The 14,691-nt window shown below is 35.3% G+C and overlaps 1 protein-coding gene across 2 annotated transcripts in view; it reads right to left on the reverse strand.

Annotated features, from left to right (window-relative positions):
- Positions 1-14,691, reverse strand: part of MINDY3 (MINDY lysine 48 deubiquitinase 3) — a 325,101-nt gene that overhangs the window by 284,158 nt on the left and 26,252 nt on the right. For both annotated transcript variants that reach the window (XM_053714015.1, XM_053714014.1), the window contains exon 5: positions 12,007-12,177. In XM_053714015.1, coding sequence (XP_053569990.1) covers positions 12,007-12,177 — 171 coding nt within the window. The remainder of the gene's footprint in view (positions 1-12,006; positions 12,178-14,691) is intronic.

Here is a 14,691-nt window from a genome sequence, read left to right on the forward strand (position 1 = left end):
AGCAGGGGAGGTGACTTAGATCAACTGCTCGATAGACGCGAGGCGTTTTGGATTTTTACCTTGGGCACACGGGTGCCTGATGGTTTAAATTCAAGATATGATGTAATGAACTTGTGGGAATGAATTCGATTACATTTTCATTATCTTATGACACATCGATATGTTTCTTGTGTTTTTCTTGTACGATAATTCTAACATTATCACAGTAGGGGTAGTTATCTATCTATCCACAATAAGAATTTGCTGACCTTTTTCATAGTATATGGATTCATTAATTTTTTATTCATGATATGTTCAATACACAATTTATTTAATTTAATTTTTTCAACTTTTTAGTCAAGATAATATTCAACACTTTTGTCTGAATATTCATTCAATGTTGTGATTTGTTTAGGATATTGTGTTATTATCTCATTAGTATTTTCCATAGAAGTATTTAGTTTCTAATAATGTTTCCAATTTTCAATTTTGGGGTGACCTTTTGACTTTGTATTATTTGCTAGCTATACATGAAATAGAAATATTAATATTGGCATCCATTAATATGTCTATGAACGTAGTGCATTGTGTATAGAGGAACTATTATTATTGTCAATTTAATGGGCATTTTATAGATAGCATTGGCAATATAAGTATCCTTTCTCCCCTTTTCTATATGCATATTCCCCCATACTATATCCATCTATTTTTATTTATTTATATATTAGATACATTTTTGTGACCACTGTTGATTAATAATCACATGAATGACTATTCTATTGACTATTCTATTAATTATTGTGTCTTTTGCGTATGTGTGAGAAATATATGTACCAATTTTAGTGGATATTCACTTCTGTATTTTGCAAACAGGAGACAAATGTAATACAATGTGTACATACATATATAGCGTTCCAGGATTGTGCTTTCCAGACATTAGAGGGTGAATAGAATGAATTTTAGACATTGGTAGGAAGCTGAGGGCGTGTTTGTACATTTGTACCAATCACACTTGTTTTAAACCAGGTGTAGAGCACATCACAGTAGGCTATGACTACGGATTATATCCGAAACGAGTAAGCCAGACTGTGCTGCGCCTTCTACACCATGTCCTTTCATTGCTATGTTTGCCGTTTTTTAAAATAATCAAATAAAGGAATTGATTTTATGGAACAGTCTCAACTTTTCTCTTTTTTTAAAAATATAAGTACAATACATATATTTATGCATAAAGTGCCAAACCGTAGCTCAGGTTTCTTAAGTAATAAAAACATACTTACCAAAAAGACACCCATCCACATATAGCAGATAGCCAAACCAGTACTGAAACAGTTATCAGTAGAGGTAATGGAATATGAGAGTATATCGTCAATCTGAAAAGGGAGGTAGGAGATGAATCTCTAAGACCGATAACAGAGAACCTATGAAATAGATCTCCCATGAGGAAAACCATTGCATTCAATAGGTGATACTCCCTTCACATCCCTCTGATATTCGCTGTACTCTGAGAGGAATCGGGCTTCAAAATGCTGAGAAGCGCATGTCAACGTAGAAATCTTAGAAAAAACTTACTTCACCACCTCCATAGGAGGCAAAGTTTGTAAAACTGAATTGTGGGTGTGGTGAGGGGTGTATTTATAGGCATTTTGAGGTTTGGGAAACTTTGCCCCTTCTGGTAGGATTGTATATCCCATACGTCACTAGCTCATGGACTCTTGCCAATTACATGAAAGAAATATATATATATATATATATATATATATATATATATACACACATATACATACACACACACATACAGTATCTCACAAAAGTGAGTACATCCTTCACATTTTTGAAAATATTTTCTCTTATTTCATGTGCCAACACTGAAGAAATTACAGTAAAGTGAATTTATTAGGCGAGCGCCAAAAGGCTAAGGTAGGTTGGTAAAAGTATGTCCTAAATTTCTGAATAGCAGTAAAATATACAATTTTAATATAATATAATATATATATAAATATATATATATATATATATATATATATATATATATATATATATATATATATATATATATATATAATCTAGTACATTAAAATTCATGGATCCATGTTTCACAGATAAAAGGCTTCGAATTAAAATCACAAAAATAAAAGTAAAATTACAATAGTAAAATCACAGTATTGAAATGTCACAGTAATAATAGTAAATGTTTCATACAATAGTTCATAAATACAAACATTATCTGAATGAAGAGCAGCTGTGTGTAAATTGTGGTGAATCCCCCAAAAGGAATTGAATATAAAATTGGTTAGTGTGTAATCCAAAAAGAAATTTATTTTGAAAGCAATCTCAGTTCTATATAATAAATGTAGTGTCCTTTGTGTTCAAATAATAAAAGGAAATATATATATATATATATATATATATATATATATATATATATATATATATATATATATATATAGTATAAATTATATTAAAATTGTATATTTTACTGCAATTCAGAAATTTAAGACATTCTTTTACCAACCTACCTTAGCCTTTTGGCGCTTGCCTCATAAATTCACATTACTGTTAACTCTGAGGTTTACTAGGGAACCTAGAGAGGGGAGCTAAAAAGGTACCTATATTCGCGCAGGGTTCACCTCACCAAAATACTACTGAAGAAATTACATTATGCTACAATGTAAAGTAGTGAGTGTACAGCCTGTATAACAATGTAAAATTGCTGTCCCCTCAAAATAACTAAACACACAGCCATTAATGTCTAAACCGTTGGCAACAAAAGTGAGTACACCCCTAAGTGGAAATGTCCAAAGTGTCAATATTTTGTGTGGCCACCATTATTTTCCAGCACTGCCTTAACCCTCTTGGGCATGGAGTTCACCAGAGCTTCACAGGTTGCCACTGGAGTCCTCTTCCACTCCTCCATGACGACATCACGGAGCTGGTGGATGTTAGAGACCTTGTGGATGCCCCACAGAAGCTCAATAGGGTTTAGGTCTGGAGACATGATTGGCCAGTCCATCACTTTTAACCTCAGCTTCTTTAGCAAGGCAGTGGTCATCTTGGAGGTGTGTTTGGGGGTCGTTATATTGGAATACTGCCCTGCGGCCCAGTCTCCAAAGGGAGGGGATCATGCTCTGCTTCAGTATGTCACAGTGCATGTTGGCATTAATGGTTCCCTCAATGAACTGTAGCTCCCCAGTGCCTGCAGCAGTCATGCAGACCCAGACCATGACACTCCCACCACCATGCTTGACAGTAGGCAAGACCAAATTTGATTATCTTGGTCTCATCAGACTACAGGACATGGTTCCAGTAATCCATGTCCTTAGTCTGCTTGTCTTCAGCAAACTGTTTACAGGCTTTCTTGTGCATCATCTTTAGAAGAGGCTTCCTTCTGGGATGACAGTCATGCAGACCAATTTGATGCAGTGTGCAGCATATGGTCTGAGCACTGGCAGGCTGACACCCCCACCCCTTCAACCTCTGCAGCAATGCTGGCAGCACGCATACGTCTATTTCCCAAAGAAAACCTCTGGATATGAAGCTGAGCTTTGATTGACCATGGCGAGGCCTGTTCTAAGTGGAACCTGCCCTGTGAAACCGCTGTATTGTCTTGCCCATCGTGCTGCAGCTTAGTTTCAGGGTCTTGGCAATCTTCTAATAGCATAGGCCATCTTTATGTAGAGCAACAATTCTTTTTTGAAGATTCTCAGAGTTCTTTGCCATGAGGTGCCATGTTGAACTTCTAGTGACCAATATGAGAGTGTGTGAGAGTGATAACACCAAATGTAACACACCTGCTCCCCATACACACCTGAGACCTTGTAACACTAACAAGTCACATGACAGCGGGGAGGGAAAATGGCCAATTAGGCCCAATTTGGACATTTCCACTTAGGGGTGTACTCACTTTTGTTGCCAACGGTTTAGACATTAATGGCTGTGTGTTGAGTTATTTTGAGGGGAATTTACACTGTTATACAGGCTCCCTACTTTACATTGTAGCAAAGTGTCATTTCTTCAGTGTTGTCACATGAAAAGATATAATAAAATATTTACAAACATGTGAGGGTTTTACTCACTTTTGTGAGATACTGTATATCAATATATTAATCACACATACTGTGCCAGCTAGTACACTCTCCAGTGGCATATCTTGTGAAATATTAATATTGCAGAAGCCATGTGTGTGTGTGCACATAGGTGACTGTGGGTCCTTATGAATATCTATGACCCGGGGGGGCCCTTTATGGATTCTTGCACTGGGGCCCTGGAGTTTTTAGTTACGCCTCTGCAGAAATAAGGGCAGTCTGCAGAGGCTTAGATACAAGGTAATCACAGAAGTAAAATATATATTAATATAACTGTGATGGTTATGCAAAACTGGGGGATGGATAATAAAAGGGATTATCTATCTTTTTAAACAATTAAAATTCTGGTGTAGACTGTCCCTTTAATATTACCCCTACACAAGCAATGTTATGTGTGCATGGTTAAAATAAATCACAATGCAAAGGCATGCATCTAACACAGGCAAATATACCATAAAAACAAGTCTACAGTAGCACTAGAGAAACGTTATTGGAATGGGGATTAGTATTATAAAAATCACATCAACAACACACTATTATGTATAGAAATAATGTATGCAAATAAGTGCATTACTTAAAGTAATCTTTCAATAAGTGCATTACTTAAAGTAATCTTTCCCCTTTGTATAAACAAATGCAGAATGTTAGCAATTTTTTGACGGAGTTTAATTCATCAGTTGTAATGAAGATGTGCTTTAACATACTTCTTAATGCAGTGCTGAAATCATATACCGACTGCCCACATATGGCACTCGCACAATTTAAAAAAAAATAAAAAAAAATTGAAGCTAGAGCGCTGATTGGCGAATAGTTCAAAAGTATTTTTTTGTTTTTTAGGGGGGGTAACATTTTGAACTATTTGCCAATCGGCGCTCTAGCTACGAAAAAATACAATTGCGTGAGTGCCACATGGCTAGAGCGCTGATTGGAGTACAATAACAGCTCACAAAAAAAAAAAAATACTTTTGAAGTAGGCAGTCGGAGCGCAGGGTATTTGGATTTCAGCGCTACATTAAAAATTAAGTTAAAGCATATTAGAGCTGCAACAACTAATCGTCATAATCGATGATAATCGATTATGAAAATAGTTGCAACTACCCCTGGCTTATGTGCAACCCAGATATAATAGTCATCATTTGGATTGTTTATATTAAATCCGGTGATTTGGAACTATGCTTTTCATGATATAGTGCCAAGCTTGTTGTTTACACCTTGCCCCTAGATTGATGGGAGTTATTTAAATTGATGTGCACTATTATCTGTTTGCACAATTATTAGCGGATTGCTTGCTATTGCTGATTATATGTACTGTATAAATAAATGTGTAAGGCTTTGTCCTGTTATTGATATATAGTCCTTAGCGCTTTTGATTTGTTTTTTTTATATTTTTAATAAATTGTGATAATATGTACCAGATTCAACCTTTATAAGTATATATCCGTTATTTTTAGAGCGGACTAGATATTTTCCCCTAACCTCATAGCTGGTTATTTACCATTTTATATAAATATTCAAGATATTTTTTATGCTAGAATGAAGTCAAGGGTTACTTTAATTAGAGGCCCATTGCCAAGGTGAAAAACACTTTGCATTGGTGAAGAGCTAACAAAGATAAATATCCCACTTTGGTGAAATTGGCAAAACCCTACTTATGCATCTCAAGCACCTCAATACCATCTGGGTACCTTTTCTCTGCTGCAGGAAATATAGCTGCAAACAGAGAGCCAGCCTCAGCCAGAAGCATGTGGTCATATTGAGATTTTAGCATTTCATTGCAAAGTTTCTGAAAGAGTGAACAACAGAATGTTATTAACAGTGATAGTCTAACTCTTTCTAGTTCTACCTCTTTTCAAACAGTTTGTGGTTTTGTTTTGTTTAATTATAAAACTGTGCTCTGCTGCCTAAAAATTGAAGAAACAGTTGTGTTAATGTAAAGTTTTAGTCTGAAGTTTATATTTGTAACACTCATTATGTGCATTTTATTTAAAATATAGGAAACTATTATTGATTCTTTTTTTATCCGATTAATCGAAAAAATAATTGGCCGATTAATTGATTATGAAAATAATCGTTAGTTGCAGCCCTAAAGCGTATCTATTACAACTGATGAATAAACTCCATCTAAAATATGGCTAAAACCCCGGATCTGCTTAAAGAAAGAGGAAAGTTTGCCATCACTTTAACACAATGTTCTGTCTTAGTTTGAAACATTATAAATATTACTGACATTAACTAAAAACAATGTATTTAATTACATTTTCTACAATATAATTTAATTTTCCCTGATATTAGTAACATTTGCAAAAACATAGAAAACATTTGTTCTGTATAAAGGAAAATCAAGAGTGAGTGTCAACGTATAAATAAATATATTGATCTATAAATTATCATTATAACAACAACAATATTTAATAATGTATTTCATGTTATGTAAATTATTAAATTGCATTTACAGTAATAATTTTACATTTTCTATGATAACATTCATAAAAAACAAAAAACAAAAACATAGAAAACACTGTTCTATATAAAGGAAAGCAAAAAGGTGAGCGTCGATGTAAAAACATAAATAAATATGTCACTTTTTTTTCTACATTGCAATTTTTTTTTTTTATTTTTTTTTTTAAATTTCATGATTTTTTTTCCTCCAAAAGAAAAAATAAAAGGTCAGCAAACGATGAGTGTAAATTTATGAGATATTTTATGCAAGTTATTTAATTTTACGTTTTCTTTTTCCTAAAAGGTTAAAATGTGACAAGAATCTAGTTAGTGTTACGCTGCTGCCTTCTTCCTTTCTATCACAGATCACCATTTACCACACTCATCCTTAAACGATAAATTAAAAAAGGGACAAGGACCCCCAATGTATTTATTTTATGATTAAGGTAGAGAATACAATTTTCCAATCTACTTGCATTATCAAGTTTTCTTTGTCCTCTTGGTTTCCATTTTGAAAATAGGAAAGTAAGGTCAGGAGTGTGCGTGGACCGGCAGCGCTATATTACAGCAGTTTTCCGAGAATGTTCTATATTTGCAAGAACACTAGATGGCAGCACTTTTTCCTGCCATCTAGTGCTCCAGAAATGTGCACACTGCATATATCTCTTTAACAAGGAATACCATGAGAACAAAGCAAATCTGATAATAGTAAACGGGAAACTTTATGAAAATTTGTATGCTCTTTTTTACAAAATAAAACTTTTGAGTTTCATGTCCCTTTAAGCTCAAATTCATGGTTTGTTGTAGTGAATGTTCCTTGCATTAAATTGTTCAAACTTTTAAAGTACAAGGTCTGCAAAAATAATGTAGCTTACTGCGTAGACTCTAAAGACTGATGGTATTGCGCTATCCCTTCTGCCCTACCTCTAGGGAATTCTGATTGAAGAGCATCACATTAAAGGGACAGTATACACCAATTTTCATTTAAGTGCATGTAATAGACACTTCTGTAAAGAATAATATGCACAGATACTGATAAATCCAGTATAAAACCCTTATAAAAACTTACTTTAAAAAGGTTAGCTGGAACACCCACTGCACAATGCCATTTAAAAATAAGCAAAACTTTACTTTTTTTTTTAAAGCTGTATAGGCTATATAAATGGATCATCTACAAAACATTTATGCAAAGAAAAATCTAGTGTATAATGTCCCTTTAACAGGCATATCCTTAAAGTGAATGTCAATTTTGATGCTAAAGTGCCCGGTTTTTAAAAATTCGATTAAAAACAGGGGAACTTTAATTCATCAAAAATTTACATTTCACTTCTGTTGAGAAAAAAAATAATTACCTTTTAATCTTGACAGTAGCTCCAGCTTCCTCCACCCGTTGCAAAGCCTCTTCCTGGGTCTAAAATTAGAAATCCGGCTTCCTCCAATCACGGTGTTGAATCAGACACTGATTCCCCCGGGGGGGGAAGCCGTGATTAGAGGATGACCAATCCATCATTTCTGACATCAGAAATGGCTTGCAACAACCGGAGGACGCTGGAGCTGCTGTGAAGATTAAAAGTTAAGGTTTTTTTCACAACAGGAGTGAAATGTAAGTTTTGATGAATTAAAGTGCCCCTGTTTTTAATCTAAATTTTAAAAACCGGGCACTTTAGCATCAAAATTGACATTTACTTTAATCAATTGTGTTTGGGCCAGGAACAGATTGTTACCAAATCGCTTGAAACCTATAATATATACTATAAACTCAACTTTACTCTATTCAGGGACAGCTACTGAGTGCACCATTCTGGGTCTTTGCCCTCTTACGTTATATTTTGATGTGAACACCTTGTACCATAAAAAATAATGGGGGGGGACACTATATACTAAAGGCGCCATTTGGTCGTTCTCTGAGCAAATGGAAAATGCGACAAGTTATACTAGTCAGTGAGTCACAGTCTCTGTATGCTCTGAGAAAGGCCCTAGGGCATGTTACATTATAGGATCCTACATGTTAACAAGGGTATTAGAGGCTATTTTATTATTGCAATCATAAGTAACATAATGGTGGAGCTATTAGTATATTCAGTTTTATATGTCCCTTTAAAGTTTTGGCCAAATTGGTACCAGTCTGGACTAATAAATAAATTTAAAAAAAGCTTGTACCAAATATATGGATCAGTACTTTTAAAGAAAGGTCTCTATATGTTATGTGGTGTCCGAGCACTCAGATGAGGGTGAATTAAAAATAAGGTCTTGCATACTATTGCTATAAATGTGCTTATAACTTAAAGGAACAATCTACTCCAAAATTGTTGTTGTTTAAAAAGATACCTTTATTACCCATTCCCCAGTTTTGCATAACCAACATGGTTATATTAATATACTTTTTACCTCTGTGATTATCTTGTATAAAAGTCTTTAAAAGGGACACATAACCCAAATTTTTTCTTTCGTGATTCAGATAGAGCATGCAATTTTAACCCCTTAATGACCACAGCACTTTTCCATTTTCTGTCCGTTTGGGACCAAGGCTATTTTTACATTTTTGTGGTGTTTGTGTTTAGCTGTAATTTTCCTCTTACTCATTTACTGTACCCACACATATTATATACCGTTTTTCTCGCCATTAAATGGACTTTCAAAATATACCATTATTTTCATCATATCTTATAATTTACTATAAAAAATATTATAAAATATGAGGAAAAAATGGAAAAAAACACACTTTTTCTAACTTTGACCCCCAAAATCTGTTACACATCTACAACCACCAAAAAACACCCATGCTAAATAGTTTCTAAATTTTGTCCTGAGTTTAGAAATACCCAATGTTTACATGTTCTTTACTTTTTTTGCAAGTTATAGGGCTATAAGTACAAGTAGCACTTTGCCATTTCCAAACCACTTTTTTTCAAAATTAGCGCTAGTTACATTGGGACACTAATATCTTTCAGGAATCTCTGAATATCCATTGACATGTATATATTTTTTTTTTAGAAGACATCCCAAAGTATTGATCTAGGCCCATTTTGGTATATTTCATGGCACCATTTCACCGCCGAATGCGATCAAATAAAAAACTTATTTTACATTTCACAAATTTTTTCACAAACTTTAGGTTTCTCACTGAAATTATTTACAAACAACTCATGAAATTATGGAATAAATGGTTGTAAATGCTTCTCTGGGATCCCCTTTGTTCATAAATAGCAGACATATATGGCTTTGGCTTTGCTTTTTGGTAATTAGAAGGCTGCTAAATGCCACTGCGCACCAACCGTGTATTATGCCCAGCAGTGAATGGGTTAATTAGGGAGCATGTAGGGAGCTTCTAGGGTTAATTTTAGCTCTAGTGTAGTGTAGTAGACAACCCCAAGTATTGATCTAGGCCCATTTTGGTATATATTTCATGCCACCATTTCACCGCCAAAAGCAATCAAATAAAAAAAAAATTGTTCACTTTTTCAAACTTTAGGTTTTTCACTAAAATTATTTACAAACAGCTTGTGCAATTATGGCACAAATGGTTTTAAATGCTTCTCTGGGATCCCCTTTGTTCATAAATAGCAGACATATATGGCTTTGGCGTTGCTTTTTGGTAATTATAAGGCCGCTAAATGCTGCTGCGCATCACATGTGTATTATGGCCAGCAGTGAAGGGGTTAATTAGGTAGTTTGTAGGGAGCTTGCAGGGTTAATTTTAGCTTTAGTGTAGAGATCAGACTCCCACCTGACACATCCCACCCCCTGATCCCTCCCAAACAGCACTCTTCCCTCCCCCACCCCACAATTGTCCCCGCCATCTTAAGTACTGGCAGAAAGTCTGCCAGTACTAAAATAAAAGGTATAAAAAAAATTTTTAAGCATATTTACATATGCTGCTATGTAGGGTCCCCCCTTAGCCCCCAACCTCCCTGATCCCCCCAAAATAGCTCCCTAACCCTCCCCCTCTGCCTTATTGGGGCCATCTTGGGTACTGGCAGCTGTCTGCCAGTACCCAGTTTGCAAATAAAAATGTTTTTTTTAATGTTTTACTATTTGTTTCTGTAGTGTAGCTTCCCCCCCACAGTCCAATACCCCACCAGCCAAACCGATCACCAAAATAAACATATTAACCCCTTTGATCCCCACTTCTAACAAAAACATTTTCTGTAGGTAGTGGTTCCCACCCGCTCCCTCCCCGTGCACGCGCCCGCCCGGCCTCCCCGTGCACGCGCGTCCGTGCGCGTCCCCCCCGGTCGTCCCCGCCCCCGATCCCGCCCCCCTCCGCATCACAAAGGCCATCGATGGCCGCCACCCACCTCCCATACCGGCTCCCACCCACCAACGAACGTAGCCGTTAATGTCCGGTGCAGAGAGGGCCACAGAGTGTCTCTCTCTGCACCGGATGGCTACAAATGGTTATTGCAGGATGCCTCGATATCGAGGCATCACTGCAATAACCGGAAAGCAGCTGGAAGCGAGCAGGATCGCTTCCAACTGCTTTCCAAACCGAGGACGTGCAGGGTACGTTCTCAGGCATTAACTGCCTTTTTTTTTTGAGGACGTACCCTGCACGTCCTCGGTCATTAAGGGGTTAAGCAACTTTCAAATTTACTCCTATTATCAAATTTTCTTCATTCTCTTGGGATGTTTATTTGAAAAGCAAGAAGTTAAGTTTAGATGCCGGCCCATTTTCGGTGAACAAACTGGGTTGTCCTTGCTTATTGGACAGCACCAATAAAAAAAGTGATGTCCATGGCCCTAAACCAAAAAATTGCTACTCCTTAGCTTAGATGCCTTCTTTTTCAAATAAAGATAGCAAGAGAACGAAGAAAAAATTGATAATAGGAGTAAATTAGAAAGTTGCTTAAAATTGCATTCCCTATCTGAATCACAAAAGAAAAAAATTGGGTTCAGTGTCCCTTTAATGACAGCCTCCTGATCACATGACTTATCTATTGACTTGCATTTTATCCAATAAGTGCAGAGTCTGCCACAACCCACGGGTGCTAGCACAATGCGATCTATAAGGCTCACATGAACTAGCACTCCCCTGTTGTGAAAAACAAATTAAAAAAAGCATGCGATAAGAGGCTGTCTTTAGTGGCTTAGAAACAGGCAGAAATGTAGAGGTTTGAATGTTATGAAGTATATTAATATAACAATGTTGGTTGTGCAAAGCTGGGGAATGGGTAGTAAAGGCATTACCTATCTTTTTAAACAACAACAATTCTGGTGTAGACTGTCCCTTTAAAGAAAACGGACAACCCCATTACCAGCTTTAAATGTTAGCAACAATATATCAAAAGGGAGATAAATCTGTACAATGTAAGGTTGTTGTTTTTTTTAATTATTCTGCATCACATAAATGAAGCACTTAGGACTTAAAAAAAACAAGAAGATGCTTCACTTATAAATACAATTTACACATTAGAGCGGGTTAGTGTTGCACGTGCCAGCTCTCCCATCTCCTAAAGTGACAGCAATAGGATTTATCATGTGAAGAGAGAACTAATCATCTTACTCTGTTGCTCTCCCTGTTGGCTGGATTCTGCAGGCAGCTCCCTCTCAGGTTCTGGAGTGGTTTTCCCTTTCATCCAGACTGCCAAGCAAAAGGAGCTGGAATTATTATTAACGCTCACCATTTCCATAATGTCACTTAATGTTTGGCACAAAAGGTCCCTCTGTTCGTCATCTAAAAGAAAGTTAACAAAGAGAGAAGAAAGCGTAAAACATAAGTGATCCATCCGTCAGACAAGTGCAGATCTGGGTTTAATAGGAGGCAGGATTATTGTAAGAAACGTTACACAGAGTACGATGATGCATATCTTCCGAAGGCATTTAATTAATTGCCTGTACATTAATAAAGATGTTAGCTATGTGTAAGTGTCAGGCATAAAGCTGACTCTCCATCAGATTGCTAGAAAAACAGTTACTAAAAAATACAATTGTTGTAGAAATGTATTGTGTCCCTACCGACAGATATGTAACTAAATAGTTAAAAGGGATACTAAACTCTTTTTTTTCTTTCACAATTCAGATAGAGCATGCAATTCTAAGCAACTTTCTAATTTACTCATATAATCGATCTTTCTCTGTTCTCTTAGTATTTTTAATTGAAAAAGCATGAATGTAAGCTTATGAGCCGGCCCATTTTTGGTTCAGCACCTGGGTAGTTCTTGCCGATTGGTGGCTAAATGCAGAGACCAATCAGAAAGTGCTATCCAGGGTTCTAGACCAAAAATTGGCTGGCTCCTATGCTTACATTCCTGCATTTTCAAATAAAGATACAAAGAGAATGAAGAAAAATTGATAATAGCAGTAATTTAGAAAGTTTTTAAATTGCATGCTCTATCTGAATCATGAAATAAAAAATGTGGGTTCAGTATACCTTTAAAGGGATACTAAAGCCCCACCTCTTTTCTGCTTTAATATCACATACAATGTTAAAAGTAATAATCTGTCACAGTCTGGGACTCTCCCTATATTATGATTTTATGACCCCTGTCCCTTTATCATCTGTTTTGCATCTTTACCATTAATTCCTTCTTCTACTGTAATGTAGAAAAGGAGGGCATGTTCACACATCTGTGCTAATGTTGTGTGACCACTTACAAAATGTAAATTCAGTTACTGTATACTGGGCAAAACTGTACAAGCTGAATTATATATTGTGGGACGCACAGCGATAGAGACACGTGAGCATGCTCTCCTATTTTATAGTGGGCCAATGTAGAAAATAAGAGAACAGCACAACAGAAGAGGGGTGCCCGTAGGATCAGGGGACACTGCTAAGTCCCCAAAGAGTAGTGTAGAAACTATGGAAAAAGTCCTCAGCACTGAAAAACTTATTTTTAGCAATTTATTGATACCAAAAAGCAACGTTTCGGGGTCACAGACCTTTATTCATGCTTGAAACTTTAAATTATTACACAGAGACCTTTAATATCTATTCTTTGGTGCCAATGCACCTATAGTGGAGCGTTAGCTCCATCTACTGACAGCCTATGAGTATTACACAGAATAAAAAACAAATTTTATATATATATATATATATATATATATATATATATATATATATATATATATATATATATATATATATATATATACACATATACACACACATACACATATACATATATATATATATATATATATATACACATACACATACACATATACATATATATATATATATATATATATACACATATATACATACACATATATACATATATACACACATACACAGGTAGCCCTCAGTTTACGCCGGAGTTAGGTTCCAGAAGGAATGGTTGTAAATCGAAACCGTTGTAAATTGAAACCCAGTTTATAATGTAAGTCAATGGGAAGTAAGGGAGATAGGTTCCAGGCCCTTCTTATTAAGTAACACTTAATACATTATTAAAATGAAGACTTTAAATGCTATACAGCATTATAAACCTAATAAAATAATCACACAACACAAAATATATAATTAAACTAAGTTAAATTAACAAAAACATTTGCTAAACAGCATTATAAACCTAATAAAATAAACACACAACACAGACTTCACTTGCATTTTTCTGCAAACAGTTCTTTCTTTGCATTCCAATCTGGACTGAGTTATAGACAGGAAGATCTTGTTCCTTTGAAATCTGCTCGATAGCTCAGGTCGGGTTAAAACTGATTAATTTCAGCTTGCTTGGCTTTGCTGCAACACAAGCGGACAGCTCCACCTACTGGCTATTTTAATAAATGCACTGCTTCTCAAAGCTTTTTAATAGCAGTCACATGACTGGAAAAAAAGGTTGTTATTCTGAAATGGTGTAAATTGAACCGCTGTAAAACGAGGGCCACGTGTGTGTGTGTGTGTATATGTATGTATGTATGTATGTATGTATGTATGTATGTATGTATGTATGTATGTATGTATGTATGTATGTATATATATATATATATATATATATATATATATATATATATATATATATATATACACATACATATACACACACACACACACACATACATATACATATACACATAAATACATATACTAAAAAACCTTTAACTTTATGGTCAATTTAAAACTTGAATATAGATGCTGATAATTTTATAGTGTAAACTGTTACATTTATATAACAGAACAAGATATTCAAAAACAATATAGGAGAATAAGTGATTTAGAAATAGCAAGATAGATCATAATCTCTATCTCTAA

Source organism: Bombina bombina, chromosome 5 (assembly GCF_027579735.1).
Source record: "Bombina bombina isolate aBomBom1 chromosome 5, aBomBom1.pri, whole genome shotgun sequence".
In the NCBI taxonomy this organism is placed as follows: Eukaryota; Metazoa; Chordata; class Amphibia; order Anura; family Bombinatoridae; genus Bombina; species Bombina bombina.